This window comes from Gekko japonicus, unplaced genomic scaffold, assembly GCF_001447785.1.
Source record: "Gekko japonicus isolate JY-2015 unplaced genomic scaffold, Gekko_japonicus_V1.1 scaffold791, whole genome shotgun sequence".
NCBI lineage: Eukaryota > Metazoa > Chordata > Lepidosauria > Squamata > Gekkonidae > Gekko > Gekko japonicus.
Genome location: NW_015173696.1, coordinates 405,184 through 428,358, shown reverse-complemented (window position 1 = coordinate 428,358; position 23,175 = coordinate 405,184). Strand labels below are relative to the sequence as shown.

The 23,175-nt window shown below is 45.7% G+C and overlaps 1 protein-coding gene across 1 annotated transcript in view; it reads right to left on the bottom strand.

Moving 5' to 3' along the window:
• Positions 1 to 8,127: 8,127 nt before the first annotated feature.
• Positions 8,128 to 23,175, bottom strand: part of UBE2G1 (ubiquitin conjugating enzyme E2G 1) — a 31,032-nt gene continuing 15,984 nt past the window's right edge. The window contains exons 3-6 of the mRNA XM_015423190.1: positions 14,412 to 14,509; positions 12,659 to 12,837; positions 11,178 to 11,301; positions 8,128 to 9,142 (exon numbers count right to left, since the gene is read on the bottom strand). Coding sequence (XP_015278676.1) covers positions 11,215 to 11,301; positions 12,659 to 12,837; positions 14,412 to 14,509 — 364 coding nt within the window. The 3' untranslated portion in view covers positions 8,128 to 9,142; positions 11,178 to 11,214. The remainder of the gene's footprint in view (positions 9,143 to 11,177; positions 11,302 to 12,658; positions 12,838 to 14,411; positions 14,510 to 23,175) is intronic.

Here is a 23,175-nt window from a genome sequence, read left to right as displayed (position 1 = left end):
CTCCGCTTCTTCAGCCGGGCGCCACAGGTCGCCTACGGGTGTGGGGCACTTGCGATGTTCACTTGTGATCGTGCCTGTAAAATCCGCACGGCAGCCAACCCTATCGCACGGCTAATTCTCCGTGTGACCGGGGCGCTAGAGTATTTTATTTATTTATTAGATTTTTATCCCACCCTCTTGGCCTAGGCCGGCGGGGTTTGATTCCCCACTCTTCCACATGCAGCCAGCTGGGGGAACCTTGGGTCAGTCACAGTTCTCTCAGAGCTCTCTCAGCTCCACCTACCTCACAGGGTGTCCGTAAGCCACTATGACACTCCTTTGGGTAGTGAAGAGTGGGATATAAAAACCAACTCTTCTTCTTCTTCTAAAAGAAGATGGTGGCTACTAGACAAATTGGTGGAAAATCTAGCACTTATTAGTCATACCTAAATGGATCCCCCATGCCTGCCTCTGCATACCAGCTGGCAGGGGACAATTGCAGGAAGAAACTGGCTTCATTCCCTGCTTGTGAGTTGGCTATTTTGAAAAGAAGAAGAAGAAAAAAAAAACCAAGGTAAGTCACACCAAACAGCCATTTCTCCCACAAGCAGCTAAAACTGTACCATTAAAATCATTACAAGCTGAGCTTCATGAAGTTGCAGCCACTGTGGTATAATGTAGAAGAAGAAGAAGAATTGATTGGATTCATACCCCGCCCTTCACTCCCGACAGCAGACACCCTGTGAGGTAGGTGGGGCTGAGAGAGCTCTTGACAGAAACTGCTCTTTTTCAAGAACAGCTGTGCCAGAACTATGGCTTGCCCAAGGTCACCCAGCCAGGTGCAAGTGGAGGAGTGGGGAATCAAACCCGGTTCTCCCAGATTAGAGTCCGCGCACTTAACCACCACACCAAACTGGCTCTCAGTGTAGTGGCCGCTAATCCAGCGTACAGAGCAGAGGTGTCGTGCCAGATCTGACATAAGTGTCACTTTGTTGGGCCAGGCCATGTGTGCCATAAAGTGTAATGCCAGGTACTGGAGATATAAACTGAATAAAGGACAGCAACTGGTAAGCTCCAAATTAGTGTATCCTCACTGCAAGGCCTCATGGGTCAGGAGGGGGTGTAAAGGACAACCCATATTGGGTGGATTGGAGAGCCAGTGGCGCAGCCCTGGGCAGACATTCCCATGCTGCTTGGCTGCTGCAGACAAGGTTGTTCCACCGTTCTGAAGCCACAATCGGAGTGGCTCCGCCCACTCCCCCCCCCAAAAAAGCAGCCTCCTGTTTCCTACCTTGCACTATTTGCCTTTGGGCCGCATAAGAGCCCTGGACGGGCCAGTTCTGGCGCCCAGACCTTATGTTCGACACCCCTGGTATAGAGTATCTGCGTGCATATGGAGATATAATGCTGTGGTAGGATCTGGGAGACCTGGATTCAAGTCTGCCGCAGAAGCCTGCAGGGTGGCCTTAGGTTAATCACACGCCTGCCTCACAGAACTGTCGGGGAGAGGTCAAAACGGAGACGGAAACGTTTTTGTAAGGTGCTCTGGACCTCCAGTAGGGAGAAAAGCAGGCTATAACTATCAAAATAAAAATGCCACCCCAGAGTCCTCTGAGAGCACAGCTAATAAAACGTGGCATATTTTCACACGTTGTTCACGGTGTCGACTTCAGCTTGCGATCACCCAGTCCCTTGCAGCATTTTTTGGACAGCATCACCTTTATTTGTACAAGCTGGTGGCCTATTCAAGTGCCAGGCAATGGACAAAAAATATGGCCAGCATCCAGTCCCCACTCAACAAGCCAGCTCCCTGCTCCGGAGCATTTATTCAGAAGCCTAGCCTATTTGTTTCAACAGATCTTGCTCCAAAGTAAATGTGCTCTGGACCATAGCCTAGGATCCCTTGTGTGTTGTTTCCTCCAAAGTAAGTCACACCAGGATTAATAGAACACGGTTCTGATTAACATGACACAGGGAGCAGAGGGGAGCCGTTCTGAGAGCATCCGGTTTCCAAAGGTGCTTGCTAAGGGAAGCCAGCGCATTTGCTGGAGAAGGTAAGCTCCCTCGAAACAGCGTATTGTGGAGGATGGGAGAGAATCGGCGGCAGCAGGCAAGCTGTTTCACGTGCCATCATGAAATCTCGCTGAGAATTCCCTTTGGTAAGACAGACGGGAGCCGCACTGTTTGGCAGGACAGAACCTGAAAACCACTCAGGGAAAAAAAGACATAGAGGGAAAGTGGAAGAGACCACTAGAAGCCTATTTTACCTTCAGGTGTTCGAGCCCCACCGCGGCCGGAGTGAGCTCCCGGCCTACGTCCCAGCTCCCGCCCACCCAGCGGCTCAAAAGCCCGTTAAAGGGCGACTAGATAAATGGGTACCTGCTAATAGAGCGGGGGGCCACCCGTCCCTTGTGTAGCGGCGGCGAAACGGTGAACGGCGGCGGCGGAAATATGGCGGCGGCTGGCAAGGTGAAAGGCGAACGAAGGAGGCCAGACCAACAAGCACGGAGGTGGAGCGACGCAGGCCACAGCCTACTTGGACGGAGGCTGCGAGCATGCACGGAAGTGCGAGTGGTCCAGGCCCGGAAATGAATTCGCAACAGCCGGAAGGAGGAACCTCAAAGACCAGCGCTAGAGTGGACGCCGCCGGACTACCTCCCGCAAGGCAGTAACAACGAAGATCCGCAACACAGAAAGGGTGCCTGGTAGGCTTGTCACGTCCCCTACATGTATGTGGCCCTAGGTTTAGGATTGTATGAATTGGAACATGTAAGCCGCTCAGAGCCCTTAGGGGGTGAGCGGGATACAAATTGAAATATAAATAAATAAATAAATAAATTACTACTTCTTGATCCAAGCATTATCATCTTGGCATGCACATCAATCCCTTGCCTGTACTGTGAGAATAACATGTCCCATCAGTTACCTTAATAGGGTCTTGGAGTCATCATGAAGACCAGCATGGTCAGTGCATGACAGCTAAATGGATGTAGGAGGTCCCCAGACTGGAGGCAGGGGAGAAGACAGGACTGTCCAGGGCTAATTTTGGGCAGGAACGCACAGGAACAGAGTTCCAGCTGGCTTCAGAGTTGGCCACGCCCACTACAGCCAAAACCTCTACATGCATGGATACAGAGGGAAGGCCTGGAGAGCAACCCGCCAGCAACTCCGAGGCAGGTGGGCCAGGGGGCCCCTGGAAGGATCGGGGAGGCATTTAAATGCCTCCCCGGGCCTTCCCCAGCCTGTCCAAGCGCTGGCTTTCCCGGGCTCCCCACAGCCGCGTGGCACCCAGGCAGGCCAAGGGAAGGCAGTTTAAACTGCCTTCCCTTCCCGGGCAAACCAAGGGAAGGTGTGGGGTGTGGCCTAATATGCTAATGTTTCTGTTGTTGGGTGAGGCCTATTATGCTAATGAGTTCCTGTTGGGCTTTTTCTACAAAAAAGCCCTGACGGTCACCATTCCCATATCAGATCTGCCAAAGTATTTCCACAAGTCCAGTCTTTCCCCAACTTGGGAGGGGAAAGCAAGCAAGTGGCAGAGCAGAGACTAGTGCCATATTAACGACTCCCATAATGACAGCACATTGTTCCAGTCAGTAGCTCCAGAGAGTCCTCCCCAAAATTCAAGCCTAGTCACTCACTCACTCACTGAGAGAAGGATAGGATAATGCTCCCAAGTTAGGGGTAGTAAGGGTACTTCGCAGGATGTTACAAGGCACCTTGCTTACGAGTCCATCTTCTTTCGAAGCAAGAGGGAGAGGTGGGGACCAGTGTTCCCTCTAAGCTGAGTGTGAGCTAGCTCACAGTTCTTTAGCCTCCGGCTCATACATTTTTGTCTTAGCTCAGGAAGGAGGGCTCCAGAGCATACTAATTTATGCAGTAGCCAAATCGCTCGCTCACAACTTTAATGCCAGTAGCTCACCAAGTAGAATTTTTGCTCACAAGACCTTAGAGGGAGCATTGGTGGTCACATTCACCTTGCATTTGTTTGTACATGGGACCACTAGGACCAGGCCTTACTTTTTGACTGGCCCATTCACTAAAAAGCACTTTGGCAAATAATCAGGTTGGTGTAGTAGTTAATGCGAGACTAGGATCAAGGAGACCTGGGTGCAAATCCCCACTCTGACATGGAAGCTTATCGGGTGACCTTCAGCCAGTCACACACTCTCAGCCTAACCTACCTCATAGACTTGTTGCATGGGTAAAACGGAGGAGGGGAGAATGGAGTAAGCCCCTTTGGCTCCCTGTAGCGGAGGAAAGTAGGATATAAATGAAGTAAACAATGTATATTTTTGCTGTTGGCTCATCGGTGACCAGGCCTGAGGCACCCACTGAATTCTACTCCAAGCCCAAATGGGCACGGTTTTTCGAAGCAAGAGAACAGGGCTATAGGAAGATGCAGCCATGGAGGAAGGCACCTTCTTCCAACTCTCAGGCATAAAAGAAAGACGATCCCAAGCATGGTCTGGATCCAACCAGTGGGACATCAGCCAGACCACTGGTGAGCATCTGTCACATCCAACGGCTCAAGCAGCAAGGCCTGGCTCAAATTTGGCTTTTCAATCATACTTTCTATTTCCCAGCAAGCCTGGATTTAATTGAGGCCTTATTTATTTGATTTATACCCCACGTTTATCCCCAATGGGGAGCGAAATAAACGTGCATCGTTCTCCTCTGCTCTGTTTTATCCTCACAACAATCCTGTGAGGTAGATCAGAGATGGGCTAAGGATCGTCCAGCAAGCTTCAAATCTGAACCACAGTCTCCCATATCCATGGCCCAATACTCTAGCCACTGCACTCACTAGAAATGCCACCTTTTCTGCCATATTGCACGGTGACCTTAACCCCCAATAAAGATCTCTATAAATATTCTAAGGATCACACCCAAAACATGTCAGACTAGCAAAGCTGTGTCCAGAATACAGTCCCAAGTGACTGCAGGAAAAAACAGATCTGTGCAAAACTAGAACCTTTCTAGAAAGACAGGCAGAGACTGATCAAGAGAGGGATCTTGGAGTCGTAGTAGATAACTCACTGAAAATGTCGAGACAGTGCAATAAAGAAGGCCAATGCTATGCTGGGGATTATTAGGAAGGGTATTGAAAACAGATCAGCCAATATCATAATGCCCCTATATAAATCAATGGTGAGACCTCATTTGGAATACTGTGTGCAGTTCTGGTCACCACACCTCAAAAAGGACATTATAGCTTTGGAAAAAGTGCAGAAAAGGGCAACTCGAATGATAAAAGGGTTGGAACACTTTCCCTATGAGGAAAGGTTAAAGCGCTTAGGGCTCTTTAGCTTGAAGACTGAGGGGTGACATGATTGAGGTTTACAAGATTATGCATGGGAAAGAACAGGTAGAGAAAGAGGTACTTTTCTCCCTTTCTCACAATACAAGAACTCGTGGGCACTTCATGACATTGCTGAGTGGTCGGGTTAGAATGGATAAAAGGAAGTACTTCTTCACCCAAAGAGTGATTCACACATGGAATTAACTGCCACAGGAGGTGGTCGAGGCTACAAGCATGGACTGCTTCAAAAGGGAATTAGATAGGCATATGGAGCAGAGGTCCATCAGTGGCTATTAGCCACAAGGTATAGATAGGGGCTCTGGGGCAAGTGATGCTCTGTCTTCTTGGTGCTTGGGGGGGCCAACAGTGGGAGGACTTCTAATGTCCTGGCCCTACTGGTGGACCTGATGGCACCTGGTATTTTTGGCCACTGTGTGACAGAGTGTTGGACTGGATGGGCCTTTGGCCTGATCCAACATTGGCGTCTCTTATGTTGTTATAACTGTCAGCTGTCACCTTCAGTGACAGTGATTACGACATTAGAAACCCTTTCAGGGTTTCTGAAGCACTCGCTTGCAACGAACTCAAACAGCACAGCAAGATTCAAGTGGATATGTTCAGGTCCTGAAATGCTCCAATGCCAGCAGCGGCAAGGAAACACTGTACTTGCTGTAGAAAAGAAGCAAGCTGGGCTCCAGATTGAAAGGTGAGGTTGTTTCAGCCGATTTCGAATCGAAGCTCCTTTACAGCAAAGAGCTTTGAGAAACAAAGGGAGTAAGAATAACGAGCATCTCAAAGCAAAAAAGCTTAGATGTGCTTAACGCCACAACGTCAAAGGGAGCTCTACCTAGCTCGCTTGCCGTTTATAGTCAAAGTGCCAGTGTGTCAGATCATGTTTTCTGCCTGGCCCAAAGGCGGGAGAGAAACTGAAATTCCTCCTCAAACGACTGCCGCCCCCATGCCTTTTCTTCATCCGAGGGCCAAACAAGCTGACACTTTGTGTTATGGCAAGCTGGGGGCCCTTATTAATTCTACATCCAGCTGGCTGCCATTCGGACCACAATAGCTGCCCCAGAAATGCTGGGATTTTCTCCCCCTTCATAATTATGGAAATACATGGCACCACACTGCCAGGAAGATGCAGGACAATCCCCCATGTCTTACATAAGCAGAAAACTGCATACGCTAGCCAGCTGGTTGGCAAGAAGTCTCCTCCCCCCACACCTCAGCGGGAGCCAAGTAAATTTGGTTCTCATTTGGAACAATGGTCTAAATCCAGCTATTGTGTCTGGGCATCAACAGCTCGTAAGCAGCACGTACATCTGTCTGCTGAAAAGGAGAAGTATGGGCAATTAATAAAGGGAGTGTTTCTAACTCACAGCATCTTTGAGTAGCTGCACTGCCACATGTAGCCAGGCCAGAGGGGCAAACACATCTCTGCTTTTGAACAGTACAGGCAAGAACTTGCTACTTCATCTATTTCGGTTTTTAATTGCTGTTTCTTCTAATTGGCTTGTACCAATGGTGGTTCCCCTGGCAGTCATAATTGGTTCACTATTTTCCCTTCAGAAGCCTAACATATGTTCCCCCCCTGCCCCGGTATTTGCTTTTGTTTAAAACCACAGCCCAGAAAGCAGGCGAGTCTGGCCAACTGCTCATAGAGTGTTGCACCTACAGGCTGCTTTGGAAGGATACAGTAGTAGAGATTTAGTTTGGCTCCGTCCATTCAGACCTGGTGCAATTAACTGCACCAGACAAAAGCGCCACAGAAGGCCCATTCAACTTAGTCCCTTTGCCATATTGATACATATCTCCTTCTGCTTGGAAGGATTTACATGGAGTCAGAGGCCATCATGCTTTAAAATGAGGGCCGTTCGTATGCTTGGCCAAGAGCTGCTACAGAAACAAGTGCCCAATGCAGCACTGTTAAGGACTTGCGACACCTTTATTTTTATGTCATGTAACTTAGGTTAAGTGCCACCTGCCTCCAGATTATACCAGAGGGAGGCTGCAGCTACTCCTTTGTGGATTCCAACTTCACAGCGAGCAATTTGCCTCCAAGCCACGACTTTTAAAGCTGTAGCTACTGAGAGGTGTAAACAGCAGGAACCACTTGCTGTAGAACCCAAAGGAATACATCTATGCATAGAAGGTCTGTATGACCAGTTTGCAGACATGGAAAGCATTGTCTTTTTTTTTTTTAAACCAAGTTGGAATATAAACAAGCTTAAAAGCACCCTGCAGTGTGGAATATCGAGGTCAAATGCCTCTAATGAAAATGTATACATATACACCCCCTCGCTTATACACCCTTCTTATTAGCCCAATTTCTTCAGGTTTCCCCACCAGAAAGTGCCTCAGCATTGATCTTTGTTAACACTGCACAGTGCTCAAGGAGGAATGATGGCAATTTTGCTCCTTCTTCATAACCAGAGTCTAAAACCAAATATTAGATTTGCCTCACCATGGCTTGCCTCACCAGCTACTTAAAACTTTGGCATATCAACTGCACCAACATTGAAATCATTTCTCTGTACAGCCATCTACGTAAGTGCTTCATCTTTAAGACAACAATTGCGGATACTTTAGTTGATACACGTCACGTTTTTAGAATATGTTTGATCCTGAAGTACAATCATGGCACTGAAGGAGTCAGCTGTTGATGATATCCTGTTAACAAGTATATGCTGTCAGAACAGCCACCTTGCAACCTGTGCAGGACACCCTAAAAAAAGTGTGTTCCATTATTCCTAATACTGCAGACAGCCAACTTGACACCACGCTATTGGAAAAAATTGTATTTTGGAAGAACTCACTACAGAAGGTGACAGAATTCCAAAATCAAGTTACATGAAAATATACATCGCAATTTATCTTTATACACTGTGAGGAAAACCTGCAGAAGATCAGAAGGGAGGGGGGGAAAGGAGTAAGAGGGAAGAGGCAAGGGTGTATGTGGGCAAGAGGAACAGCATTTAATGCCAAAACCAGAACTCACTTGAAAGCCTAGAGATCTGCATGCTTTTATTTATCCAACCAAAACCAGGCAAGAAATCAAAGTAAAGCAGCTCATCCTATATCAGGCTAACCATTTTCCGAAGCAAAACTGCTCAGCCCTTTGGGGAATACAACAAGCTCAAGGGAGTTCCACAGCTGTAAGTTTTATTGCTACATCCCATCCAAGAGACGTGCACAGCTGGGCTGGTAAATGTCAGAAGAAGAAATGCACCTTTTGATGATGGTGACAGTGCTCAAGTCATTGTTGGAATCAAGGAACAGATCTCTTCTGTTGTATTAAGGACCTCCGAAAAAAGTTCAGGGGAAGGGAGAGAATTACAAAGATATTAAACTTTATTAAAGTGAAAGATTTTAATGAAGCATCAATGGCTCAAAGAAAAAAGTTAAACGGAATCTTTTTTTTTTAAATCCTAATTTGTTTAGTCCAACATGCTTCACAAGAAAATTTTAAGGACTGATAAGAAAAAACCATGGGGGGGAGGGGGGGGGAGAAAACCTGCTAAAATCTTTAGAATTTACACGATTCTTTACTTATCCTAACTACAAGACAGCATTATTTGGTACAATGTGTATTTGTGGATGTACATGAACAGTATATATATTATCCGGATCACGTTGTGCTATGTACACATCTTTACAATTCTTCCTGAAGGTTAAAGCAGTTCATTAGTTTTCAAAATGCGCAAATCTTTGTTGGCACTTGTTAGGCTCTGTCAGCATTGATAACTGGCATGTTTTATTGCAGCCCAGTTCCAGCCAGTGTCTGCCAACTTGGTATAAACAGAAGTCCAGCAATAGGTGGGTAGAGTGCAGGAAAAAACAGTGCCACGTTCCTCAATTGGAGACCTGCAAGACAAGATACAAGGGGCCCATCAGCTAGTTTGACTCAACAGGATTACGGCATCTTCATGCTACTGGCAGTGCTGAAAGAAATCTCTCTGTACTGACCATCTGCACCCAAGAGATACCAACAAGAGAATCCAGACAAAGCGTTTGAGGTGTTTTCAGGAGGCAGTTAATGCTCATGACCAGCATTCAAATGGCTGTCTGGTGTCCTCATTCAAACTTAGTTATAGGGTAGTCCTTGAAAGGACAGCTGCAGAAACTATTACACAACTAGAGTAGCGGCATATTACACAGTCAGTTAAGGTGCATATAACCTCCATAACCTCCATTTCTTAAGGTTCCCCCCAAAATGTCATTTTTACTACAGCAGCTCCTTCCACCAGCTCTCTTTAACATGCAAGATAGGTTTCAAAAAGGCTTGTTATATTCACATGCTTAGTGACAGCACTGTCCTTGTCAGAAAGAATATTTATGATTTCAAGTGACACAGAACTATTTTCATCTATACAGAGCAAGAGATTTGTTGTTTTTAACCACTTTTCCAAGTATGTAGCACTTTCCACCTTGCAATATGAGAAAGTGCGCTTATGCACTTAACGTTAGATACCTTTTCATACTTTCTGTTGAAGATTTCTGTACAACTTAGAAGCTTGCACACAGCTTAGGATCTTGATCTATCTAGGGTTTACAGCAAAGGGAAAATGACTCAAACAGAGACTGAGGCATTTAACATAGGGTTACAGCCCACTCAGAAGCTACACGCACCTCGCTGTCAAACTCAGATGCAAGATGCAGCAATTTCGTCTCCTTTGTTCAACATATTCTACACTTAAGCCTCCCAATACCATTAAGAATAAATGGAATACAAGAGCATGCCAAGATGATAGTTCGACAATTTAAACCATCAGTCAGTAGAAGAAAGGAATTAATCTGCAACAAAAATTCCTTACAGCCTAATACAGTTATCACAGCACATGCTAAAAAACATGAGGGAAGGATCACTTTTTCAGTGCTCTACTCACTCGTTAATATCTTCCTGTATCTGGAGCATTTACTACCTTTCTCACTGACAAGTTGCCCCATAAAGGAAAATATCTCACTAGGCAATTTCACATACACACTGGATAGCCAGCTTTCCAGAGACTCCAGCTACAAAACAGACCTATACACCCACCCAATACACAGCACTGCTTCTCAGTCTCAACACAGAACTCTCAGCATGTGATCAAACCAAGTAGTAAGTTCATGGAAACAAATCATACAGAGGTGTAGGGACAACCAGCAGACAGTTTTCACACACACCATATGAAAAGTGTGCATGTTAAGGTATGTTTTTACGGTTTGTTGACAAAAATGAAGAATCCTTGGGGGAAAACTGAAAACTTCAGTCTCCCAAGCTGCACATGAGTAGAGGAACAGCAAGTACCCAAGGGCTGCAGAAACTTGCTCTCAAACAACGGTTTGTGGATTATCTGGATGCCACCTCCTTCCTTTGGCAGTATTGAGGGGGGGGGGATTAGTTTCTGCTCAAGAAAATTGAGAAGCAATGAACAGAGGAAATGTGTTTTGTGAGGACTCTTACCTCAATGCTTTAAGTGTACAGGATCTAACAAGTAGGGGGGGATAATGAGCTAAGAGAAGGAGAAAAACTATTGACAAATTCCACACCACGACCCCCTGCAAGAAGCCTTTAACCTCTAAGCAGCCTACGTAGGCTGCCTCCTCCCCACTATTCCCACCCTTATTTCAATTCAACCGCTGCTACTATTCCACTTTCTTGGAGCATGGTCCATCCTCATCAGACTAGTTTTTAGGGCGTTCTCATTTAAGAAGAGAGATTTTCTGCATGCTTGGGCAGTGAGTGTGACCAAGTACACTGTGGATGGCCTAGTTTTGCTGCTTTGGTGACTGTCATGTTAGGCAGGCAATTTACTATTAGATGTAATGATGGTGATGATGATGATGATATTTGGTAAACCTAACCATTGCAGCTCTTTCAGCTCAAATGGGAAGTGTCTGTATTTTTTGTACTTACCCTGAAAAAGTGAAGCTACTAGCTGCTGAATTAAATGTCACTCAAAAGCTGTCTCTTGGCTTTTTCTTACACAGCGGGCGACTTTCCTCTTGAATTCTCCATTTCTATCTTCCCTCCATTCTTTCTGTAAATGGAAATCCAGATGTCAAAAATGACGACTCAGCATAAAGTAAGTGGCTTAATGTACTTCCCCAGACATCCTGAAATCTTTAAGTCTGTTATAAAGGTACTCTCCCCTTCTTCTCTAAGAGTAATCCACATTGGTCATTTGAAACTTCCCCATTGCTGATCATATTTGACATGTCATCTTTCTGGGCAGCTTCGCAGCAAATGCCATTTCAATTTTGTGTTTCACTTTGTTTTAAGAAAACAAACTTCCCACAAATCCTGAGTACAAATACTTTGTCTATTCTGTGCCGTTCTGTGCCAAGAAAAGCCAAATTCTGCACTCTGAATAAACTGATTTGCACAATCATGCGACTTGCGCTAGCTATCAGGACAAAGGGGCTAAGCAGAACATTCAAGAGGCTATTCCCTGGATCAGTTTAGTCTAATTCCTGGGAATTCATCAGCCGCTGTCTCAATGTGTTATTTTAAAGGACTGAAAGGTTGCTTCTCCAGAATGTGTTCTATAACAGATTATCACTTTCTAAAACATCTGCGGTCCAGACGCAGATGGGACTGAAGAACCACCTGTTTCCTGTACAGAGCCCCAGACTCATCACCACCATCATACCTGGGATGGGCTCTGCCAAAATCTCATCCATTGTACTCTGCAGCTTCTCTCTGATTAAAGAACCATTTAAGCAGGCAGTTGCCTATAGAACACAGTCCTTCTAATGCCTATTTGGTTAGTTATGTATGGCATAACAGGGGCTCTTAGGGGTTAAGATTCTTATGCTTAGAAAGCATTATTTTTATTTTGCTTGGTCTTATTCTACCTATCCTCCATGACATTTGTGACATACAGATGTTCTAATGATGGCCCCTCTAAAATCTTCAGGATATAAATCTAATAAAATAAATATGCCCAGTTCTTCACTAAGAAACTCCACTCTTCTCCATACTGCACTATCCACCAAGAAGCAACTCTCATGGTCCTCACCAGACATGGTGAAAAGGAGAGGCTGAGTACAAATTAGCGGACTTGAAGCATCAACCAGTAAATTTTTACTCAACGTCTGTCAGCCACTATTGGGGATCTCATTCATACTAATCAAGCTGCTATGCCCCTAACGATGCTTCTGAAAACCACCATAACGATGCTTTTGAAAACCACCATGAATAAATCCATCCATCCAGAGATACCGGTCCTGTGGCATGGAAAGGAGAAGGGGCAAGACATCCATTCTGCCTAACCACCACTATTACCAGGCTACATTTGTTCAACTCCTATTTGGGGAGAAAACTGCTTGCCAAGGAACTGAAACGACAACTGCACTGCAGGGAAGTCGTGCATTTACAAGCCACCACAGTCATACCGCTGCGTCAACGTTTGCAGGAGAGTCGCCGTTGGGATCTGCCAGCATAGAAATTACACTAATCATGATAGTTTCCACAGTATGGATGGGAAGCCAGCGTTCTTCGGGTTTCTCATAGCCGTATTTGTCTTCACCAGGCTCGTGAAGGATGGAAATACAGACATCACCATTTTTGTCAACTATCAAAGCAAAAACATTATTATTAATAGCAGCAATGCTGTTCAGAAGTTTAATAAATTTGTGTCAGCAAGTAATGTGACTGGTGTTTAATTTCAGTTAGCACCCTAAAATCTACCCCACTTCTATTATTAGGGGACAGCTACATACTAAACCTAGCCGTTCGAAAGCAAGAAATTGCAAGTAGATAAATAGGTACCACTTCGGTGGGAAGGTAACAGCGTTCCATGCACCTTGGCGTCATGCCGGCCACATGACCACAGAAATGTCTTTGGACAGCGCTGGCTCTTCGGCTTGGAAACTGAGATGAGCACTGCACCCTAGAGTCGAATTCGACTGGCTTTCGAGCAAGGGAAACCTTTACCTTTACACATACTAAACTGCCTGATAGTTGCCATGGCTATTACAAATGAATCACTGCATGTTATCTTCACCATAAAAATCCACCAGAAGAACACGTAGCATGGCAACTCTGTTATCTTCAAACATCAGAAGCATCTTGTGATGCAAGCCACAAATGGTTCCATAATACAGTCTGGGGAGAAGAGGATAAAAGGCATCTGTCCAAAATCCCTCAAGACATTCATGGTCCAGGGCAGGGTGAGTACGTCTGCTTAAAATTCCCTTTTCCAACCTTGACCAAAACAATGTCAGCATGGCTTTATTAAACTTCACACATAGGGAAAACTTGATTGCCAAAAGAAGAGTCTATTCAGTCAACTACTACACAGACAAGAGTCACTTTCATTGTTAAGTAAAGTCCTTGCTGTCAAATGTATATACTAAGCAATGAAAGATTATTTTTGGCCAGAGTACTTTGCTTATTTCAGACACTCTGGCCCACGGTTTTAAACAAGTCTCCCACTGTAGCTTACAGAATTTAGCCAACTTTTTAAACCAAGTGTTTGGTTTATTAAGAAAACCCCACAAACGGCAGCATAAGCCACTTGACATTAAAAACCTAGACAGTTCTAAAGCTAGGTTTCGCTAAAAGCAGAAGAAATAGGCACCTTCACATGGCACCTAGAAGATGGCAGCATAAAGGCTTGCTGGTATGTTTCTGAAGCTGAGGCTTTGCAATCAGAAACAGTATTAACTGCACAGCTCTTCTGCTTAATCAAAGCACTTCACGTTATATCACTATGTAATCCTTAATAAAGGATGTAAGGTACATCACTGTTGTCCTATCCTGGAAACGGGGGATGGCAGTGAAAAAGTGTGGCTTGCCTATGGCCACCTAGTAAGTTTGTGGAAGAGGCAAGAACCAAGCTGGTTCATAGTTCACTCAGCCTTACTCTCTCTGCTACAAGTCTGGAGAAAAATGTTTTCCTTGCCAGCCACCCCACCAAGCCTCCAGAGATGAAGGCATTCTAAGAAGCAGCCCCAGATATTTTTAATGCATAGGCAGGTTTGCAAAGGAGAAGTCAGTTCTGCAGAACTAGCATACTTTACTAATAATCTTCCTGTCTCATCCCTCTACCCCATTACCCAAACGTTGGATCTTCGCTTGTTTCCAATTCATTCCAGACGCAAGACAAAAAGATATTTTACACACAATGAGAGAATAGCAGCTTACCATTTGGATGCCATATTTCTGTGATAAACTTCATTTTTGGCGGCCTGAGTGGGTAGTCCTTTGGGAAAGTAAGATGAGCCTTGAAGACACCGCCTTCACTGCATGAATTAAAATAAATCTTCAGTGACTGGCCTTAGGAAACTTCAAAGGTTCATTTTCACCATGTCAGAACATCAGTGTTTTGAATTCAAGTGAAGTCATCATGTCCTAGTGTCAAGAGACTCACAACAATACTCTCATTTGCAGTGATTTGTTTATTGAGATACCTGCATGGTCCAGGTGGAACAGTACCGTGTCAGAACTGAGATTCACGCAGGAAATTCCATAGATAGAGGAATTTCAGACAGTCTATATATTCCATTTCAGGAACTGTTCACTAACGGTTTTAGTAACGGTTCCCTGATGGAATATATTTACCCTTTCATACAGAAACGCTTCTGTCCCGTTCGGGAAGCGTGGCTGAAGCGTTTTTACTACAAACTGCTTCCAACTGGTCTTTAAATCCTTCTACCACTTCTGAAGAGGACCTAAAGAGCCTCTTGCTCAGGGTCAAAGAGGAGAGTGCAAAAGTGGGCTTGAAGCTCAACATCAAAAAAACTAAGATCATGGCATCCGGCCCCATCACTCCTTGGCAAATAGAAGGGGAAGTCGTGGAAGTAGTGACAGACTTCATGTTCTTGGGATCCCAGATCACCGCAGACTATGACTGCAGCCATGAAATTAAAAGACGCCTGCTCCTTGGGAGGAAAGCGATGGCGAACCTAAATAGCATGATAAAAAGTAGAGACATCACCCTGCCAACAAAAGTCCGCATGGTCAAAGCAATGGTATTCCCAGTAGTCATGTATGGCTGCGAGAGTTGGACTATAAGGAAGGCCGAGCGCCAAAGAATAGATTCTTTTGAACTATGGTGCTGGAGAAGACTCTTGAGAGTCCCTTGGACTGCAAAAAGATCAAATCAGTCAATCCTAAAAGAAATCAACCCTGACTGTTCCCTGGAAGGCCAGATAATGAAACTGAAGCTCAAATACTTTGGCCACCAAATGAGAAGGGAGCACTCACTGGAGAAGACCCTGATGCTGGGAAAGATTGAAGGTCAAAGAAGACGGGGACGGCAAAGGATGAGATGGTTAGACAGTGTCATCGATGCAACGAACATGAAATTGAGCCAACTTCAGAGGACGGCGGAAGACAGGAGGGCCTGGCGGGAGATGATCCATGGGGTCGCGAAGAGTCGGACTCGACTATGCGACTGAACAACAACAACAACCACTTTTGAAGCGCCATGGCGTGCTGTGTAAAATGGCCCTGTAGCGCTTCCTGCAATGACAGTTCTTTTCGCACCCTTTTTCTCCCCACACGTGATCATCCTTTTTCTTTTTGAACGTTCTATTGGGAGCGCTATGGCACTGCAGCAGGACTACAAATCAGCACCATAGCGACCCCATTGAGATCCCTGGACTCCATTTAAATACACTGACGTTCGCTACTGCATCTCAGCATCGATTTTAAAAGGTAATTTCGGGGCAGACATTGTATTTATGCCTGTTAAAAGATTAAATCACCGAAAATAGCAATAAGCACAAACATACCAACACAGCACAGCATGAAAAAGGAGGAGGAGGAGGAGGGGCTCTACTAGTTTGTGCTTTGATGAATTAAAAAGCACCAGATTAGCCTGCTACCTGGGTTTCAAAACTGTCCGGTCCTGCCCACTCCCCTGAATTCTGTATCTAGTGAGCTCCTTGCTTCCAGGGGACAGCAGTAGCGAATGTCTGTATTTAAATGGAGACCAGGTATCTCAATGGGGTCGCTATAGCACTAGTTTGTAGTCCTGATTCAGTGACATAGTACTCCAAATAGAATGGTTTTGGGTTTTTTAAAAACCATGTCAGGGAGATTGTGTGCGTGCGGAGGGGGGGGGGGAATGGCAGGAAAAGAAAGCGGTGCAGTTTGAAATGACAAACCGCTTCAGAGACAGCTCCTTACCAGAAGGGAAAGGCTTGGTGAAACAGCCGTCCCTGTACCGGTTTAGTCCATGATAGTACAATAATGGTACGTTCAGAGAGGTATCTTGGAGAAAGAGTTACAGCTTCTATAACCCCATGGTTCACACACTCCAACACTCACAATGCCCCCCAGGAATTTCCCATCCCCCAGACATCATGGTAAACTAGAGACAGAGTTTGACATTCTGCCCACCCAAAGCCCCTATCCACCCAGCTTAGAGGGGAGCTTTTTATAAAAAGTTTGTACACATTTAGGGGCTTTCATAAGTTTAGCTTCCACCCATTCATTATGATTCTCATCAAAGTCTCTCCATTTGATAAGGTAAAACAGTTGCCCCCATTTAAGTTTAGAGTCTAAAATTTCCTCCACCTCCTGGTGGGGTTCCCTGTCTACGATCAGGGGAGGGGGAGCTGGAGGACGAGGTTTCCTCTTCGATGGGCCAGGATCCTTCTTCAGAAGACTGAAATGAAAACAGGGTGGACGTTTCATAAGTTCTTTGGTAATTCAACCTCAACCGTCACTTTGTTGATTAGGCACTTTACTTTAAAAGGTCCCACATATCACCACCCCAACTTCCTCCCTGGATGTAGCCCCCTAAGGTGTTTTGTGGAGATGTACACCGAATCCTCAGGCTTTATTTCCCACTCCGGTCCTCCCCCTTTGTCAGTCTGGTGTTTATAGTCCTCTTTCGCCTTGGCCAGAGTCTTTTGGAGAATGGTCCACCCGTGGGTCACCCAGAACCGTTGGTGCCAGGCTCCTCCACGTTCGCAGTAGGGAGAGGGTCCCTGTCATAGCCATGCACCACTTTAAAGGGGGACATGCCAACAGAGCTGTGAACATAATTGTTGCAACTGTAATCTGCAAATGGGAGCAGGTCCCACACAGCCCAGTTCCGTTCAGTGGTTAAGAACTTTCTGGAAACATAGGCCATCAGGTGCAATTTCCCATCCTCCTGCTGCTGCAGGATCACTCCCCCCATGGCCACATCTGAGCCGTCCACCTGTACTAAAAATTGTTTAGTCTTATTGGGGTGTTGCAAGACTGGCTTGGATATAAACAAAGTCTTTAGCCGTTTGAAAGCCTCTTAGACTCATGGGTCCATAGTAACCGGCTAGTCAGCTTTTGGCTGACTGGGCCCTTCCCTTGGTTTTCAACAAATCAGTAAGGGGGAGGGTGACCTGGGCAAAGTTAGAATCATAGACTCAGAGTCATAGAGTTGGAAGGGACCTCCAGGGTCATCTAGTCCAACCCCCTGCACAATACAGGAAATTCACGAATAATTCCCACTCCATACCCGTAGTGACCGCTGTTCCACGCCCAGAAGTTGGGGTTGAATGGGCGGTAAAAACTGGTGAACCCTAGAAAAGACTGTAATTGACATCATGTTTTAGAAGGTTCCCATTCCACCACATCTCGAACCTTCTGAGGATCCATTCCCAGTCCCTTCCCGGATATTCTGTACCCCAAAAAGTCCACCTCCTCTCTATCGAACTCGCATTTGGAAAGCTTAACAAGCAGTTCTCATAGAGGGCTTTCAGGACGTCACGCACCGGCCTCACATGTGACTCTTTATCTTTGGAATAAATCAAGGTATCATCTAGATAAAACAGGACCCCTTTATAAAGGTGCTTGACTTCATTAATCAAGTTCATGAACACCCTGGGAGCCCATGCCATTCCGAAGGGCATCACTCGTCCCCTTTCCTTATGCATACCCAAAAGTAAGCATCTCTCAAGTCAAATTTGGTAAAAATCCGACCCTGGGAAGCCTCGGCCAATAAGTCTTTTATAAGGGGGAGGGGGTAAGCATTACACATAGACACTGCATTCAGCCCCCTGTAATCCATGCAGTCTCAACCCCTCTGTCTTTTTTCTTGCAGAAGTGTATGGGGGCTGCAAATGGAAAGGTTGCCAGCTGGATGAACCCCCGGGCCAAATTTTTGTCAATGAACTTTCACTACTCCGCCTTCTCAGCAGGGCTCATGGAGTAAAGTTTCCCTTTGGGCATTTGGTGCACCGGCAGGATCTCCACTGCAGAGTCAGTTTTGCGGTGGGGAGGTAACCACCTCCTCCTTCCTGTGCTAGCTGCAGGATGGGGCTCTTCCCACCAATCGGGATCCAATTGGTGGCTCTGACATTGGGGGTCTAGGAAGGTTAGAGTTCTGGCACTCTACTGTTCATAAGGATCGTGAGCCTGAAGCCAGGGACTCCCAAGCAAAATGGGAAACTTAGCTGTGGGGTTAACCATGAATGAGCACAGTTCCCAGTGCGAGGCTACCCCCACTAGTAAAGGGATGGTGCAGTAGCGACATGCCTCCACCCTCACTGGAGTCCCGTCCATTTGGGAGAACACTATGGGCTCCTTTAATTTGTGCACCTTAGTTTCCAAGCCTGTGACTATGGCTGGGTTAATCACGGTAACAGTCAAATAAAAAGGGGGGAAGGGGGTCTCACTGAATCTTGCGCCGACAGTTGTTGGACCTGCTGGTTGGCACTCTTCCCAGCAGGTCCTGGCCTTTCCCCGCTGGCCGATGCTCCTCTCCATTGCTGGATGAGATGCCTTCCAGGTCATCCCAAGGGTCCCGACTGCAGAGCTTTGGAGGGCTTGGGTTTCTTTCCTAGGATCTTTGGTCATTTTCCTTTGGTCTCTTCCTTCTTCAGTCTGTTGGGGCTCCTCTCTTGGGGACAGACAGCGGCAAAGTGCCCTGGGGCCCCACAATGCAGGCAGAGACCTAAGCGCATCTGCTGGGTTTTGACCCCCCGGCCTCTTTGCCCAGGGTCTTCATGTAGTACATCCGCACCAGGTTGAGGCGGTTTTCAGCTTCGCAGGCCACCTGGATCCAGATATTCAGGGTGAGGGGGTTATCTTGCAGCAGTGCCTTCTCCAAGATGGTTTGATTAGGGCCTCTACAGTAAAACTCAATAAGCACCTCCTCGGGCCAACCGTGTAACTTGGTGGCATCTGTCTTGAGCTCGTCTGAGTACTCACAGACTGTACAAGACCCCTGCTTTATTCCTCGAATACGAGTCCAAGTTCTCTCCATCTCTAGCGGGTCTTCGTACTGCCATCATAGAGCCTGCATGAATGTGTCTACATCGCACAGCTCCGGGACTCCCACATTATACAGGCCCACAAACCAGTCTGCTGCGCAATCTTGCAGCTGAGCCCCCACAAATTCTATCCAGTGTTCGTCGGAAGTGAAGGTATGGCCCCATTCCCAAAGGAACTTCCACACCTGGATAGCAAAGAATGCCAGCTTCTTCGAGGTGCCATCGAAAATTGCCTCTAGGGCCTCCTTGGGGCAATCCAGTCCTTGGTGGGCCTGCCGCCCCAGTTGGAGGGGGGAGGAGGCGTTTGCTCTGTTTCTGCCTCCTTCTCTCCATCGCTTGGCTCCTTCTCCATGAGCTCCTGGACAACCTCTGGGAGTTTCGAATCAGCATCTGGATGCCCTTCCGGAGCTCCTCAACTTCTCCTTCGATTTCCGCTTGAAAGTGTTCCACACTCACCTCTTCGTTCAGCGCCCCCACCATTCACAGTCTCTCAGGGTCATCACCGAACGTGCATGAGGTTCTTCTCCATTCCAGGTCGGGGTCAGTCTTCTTGGCTTGTTGCCCTGAGGTGCAGAGCCAGGCCGGGCCTTCCCACCTGCCTGGGCAAGGGAAAGCCTCCTTGAGCTTTGCAGTTTTCCCGCAGCTCGTGGCCCCCATCTTGGCATGTACACCGGCTGTGCTGTCGCCCTTCTGGTCATCTGGATTGGGAATCGGGATCTCGGTCGTTGTGCCAGTCCCCATCCCTGTTGGGATTTCTTCACCTTCGCTTGTCATTGTGTTCTCAATGCAGCGGATGAAGAGAGGGAGTTCTGACACTATGTCAGACCCCTGGTCAAGAGACTCTCAACGACACTCTTTTGCAGTGATTTGTTTATTGAGGTATCTGCATGGTCCAGGTGGAACAGTACCGTGTCAGAACTGAGGTTCACATGGGAAATTCCACAGATATAGACAGTTCAAACCAAAGTGCACCAATCACACATTGCCAATCTCCCGCCTAAATTTCATTATTCTAACCCCTGGGAATACATGGTTCCCTTATGTATGAAAGCGAGAAAAGCACAGCTTTGACTTCAAGGTTGTCCATGGCATTCAGGGAGGTATCTTGGAGAGTTACAGCTTCTACAACCCCACGGTTAATACACTCCAACACACACACAGAAATTTCCCATCCCCCAGACATCATGGCAAACCAGACAGAATTTGACACCTAGTTAGCACTTGTGTAAAAGCTGCTGACAGTCCATGTGATGTGGTTACAGTATTGGACTAGCATCTGGTTGCACCAGGTTTTACTCTCCAATCCACCAAATGAAGCCTGCTGAGTAAGGTCACTCAGCCAGACATACACACTCAGCCTAACCTACTTCACAGGGTTGTTTGGAGGATCAAACTGAGGAGAAGAGAAGAATACAAGCTGCTTTGAGTCCCCAATCCCCAGAGGGGTGGGTACTTACCCATTAGTGTCTACAAACCAGAACGTGCCTCTGGATGACTACTTAGGACTTCCTATCTCATTAATTACTCCCTCAGTGGAATTCAAATCTAGAACTTCACAACAGCAAATACAGAGGTCTGCCACATACACTTAATCTAGTTTCCCAACAAAGCAATTTTTGAAAGAGGCAATCCCATGTAGTTCAGTGCCAACTGTGTTTTAACCTGAAGGCAGCCACATTGATTTCAAACAGTATTTACTTCAAAGTACACAAAGTACACAAAGATTATAGCCTTAGTTGGTGCCCCCCTTAGCATTTTCTCAATGATCTGTACTACCAGCACACCTGCATCAAAATAATTTTGAACAGTTACATGGGGTTTACCAATGAACGTGCATTTTATTTTCTACCTTCCCTGTCATGAGACTTGTGAGGAAGTCCTCTAGACAGCAGGGGAGAGAAAAAGGCAAAGGCTGGCAGTACTTCCAGACAAGAAAGCATTGTCAGGTTTCTGTAGAGCAGCTCCTCACACTGGCAAATATTTGCTGCCAAGCAGGAGCTGCAGAGTCACCTGCATTACACCATCATCTCCATTAAGTGATATGACCAGCTTACTGGCTGCGTGCCTAACGCAACATCTTGTAAGAGGTGTTAAATGATCGTAGCACTAAGACAAATGCCTGAATCCATACTTGTCAAGTAGGACAACATGCACTTTCATGTAGGGTTGTTGGGCCATTTGACCTGCTCACTTGCTTTGTTTATTGGAACAAAGATAATTTAATTGAAAAACATGATACCAATATTAATTGCAAAAAAAACCAAACGAATTAGTTAACATGCTATTGTGAAAATGAAGTTAACTTTTAAATGAACCATCATAAATTATTTTAACTTCTAACAAGGTTAAAGCCACCTTCACTTCTTGCCTTTGCTAACAAATGATACCATAATATCATAAGGGAAGCTGCTAACTATACAATGACATTCGCAGCTAGAAGCAATATTTGAAAGTGGGGAAATTTGTGATCAACTGACCTGTGCCAATCCTTCTTTTGTATATCAATATCATTTGTCTTATACTTGCTTGAGAAAGTGAACTTACTGTCTTTCCCTTGCAGTTTATGAACTATTTCAGCTTGCTAGGCAACAGCATCTAGATGCCATTCTACCAACACAACTAAAATGTACCCAGGCCTTGCTATCTGTACAGCCAACATTTATCCTAGGGTGAAGAAGAGTCATCATGCACCCTGAGCATCTCAAAGAACGACACCATGGTGCTCAATAGATGGAACTTTCTAGGAAAGTAAGTTACAGTGAAAACTAGTAAAGAGTGAAAACTATTATGCTATGGAACTCATCAGGTCTCTTGAAATACAGTATTTTCACTGTTTACTTGCAGCTTGGTGTTTTAGCCAGGCACACCTGGCTCTAAGTAATTAACAGATGAGAATACATGCCATTTATTTTGTTTACTTTGTTTACACCCCAGGTTTCCAGCCAGTGGAACCTCACTTGGCTTACCACATTTTCCCCTTCCTCCAATGTATCCTCAAAACAACCCTATGAGGTAGGTTAGGCTGTGTGTTTGTGACTGGCCCAAGGTCACCCACCAAATTTCCATGGCAGAGTGGGCATTTGAATTTGGGTCTCTGAGATCCTAGTCCAGTGTTCTAACCACTACGACACACTGGCTCCACAGATCTCATGTTCTAACAAATAAGAGCACATATAGGTCTTCAGTTCAAAGAAAATAAAGCTTGCACTGTTTTGTACAATAAATTTTATTGAAAAAACAAAATAATCATAACAGATTGTATAATTGCAGAACAAAAATACATAAACATTTGAGCGATTTGTGAACAATTGCAATTCAGTCAATGACCATTTATGTGCAATAAAATTATAGCTATTCATAAATATTTGTGTGTGTATTTAACATTAAACCACAAATAAAACATTTCTTCTTTACAATTACACCAAGATTTTGTTTACAGTTATTGAAAAGAACCAACTAGTAACTGGTTTGACAGAATTCCTACTCAATCCTCTTTTTATACGATTTGGTCTCCTATCTTAGCTTGCACTGTTTTGAAACATTTGCTTGCCACTCTCCCCAAAACCCTTAGAAGGGAAGAGTGTCTAAATTTTGCTACAGTTTTTGCTTTCACTCAAGTATTCTTAGTTGCTTGCAGTGAAACAGACATCCAGGTGGAGACTGGAATACATATAGGTGTTCTAACTTGTGTACACAATACTGCA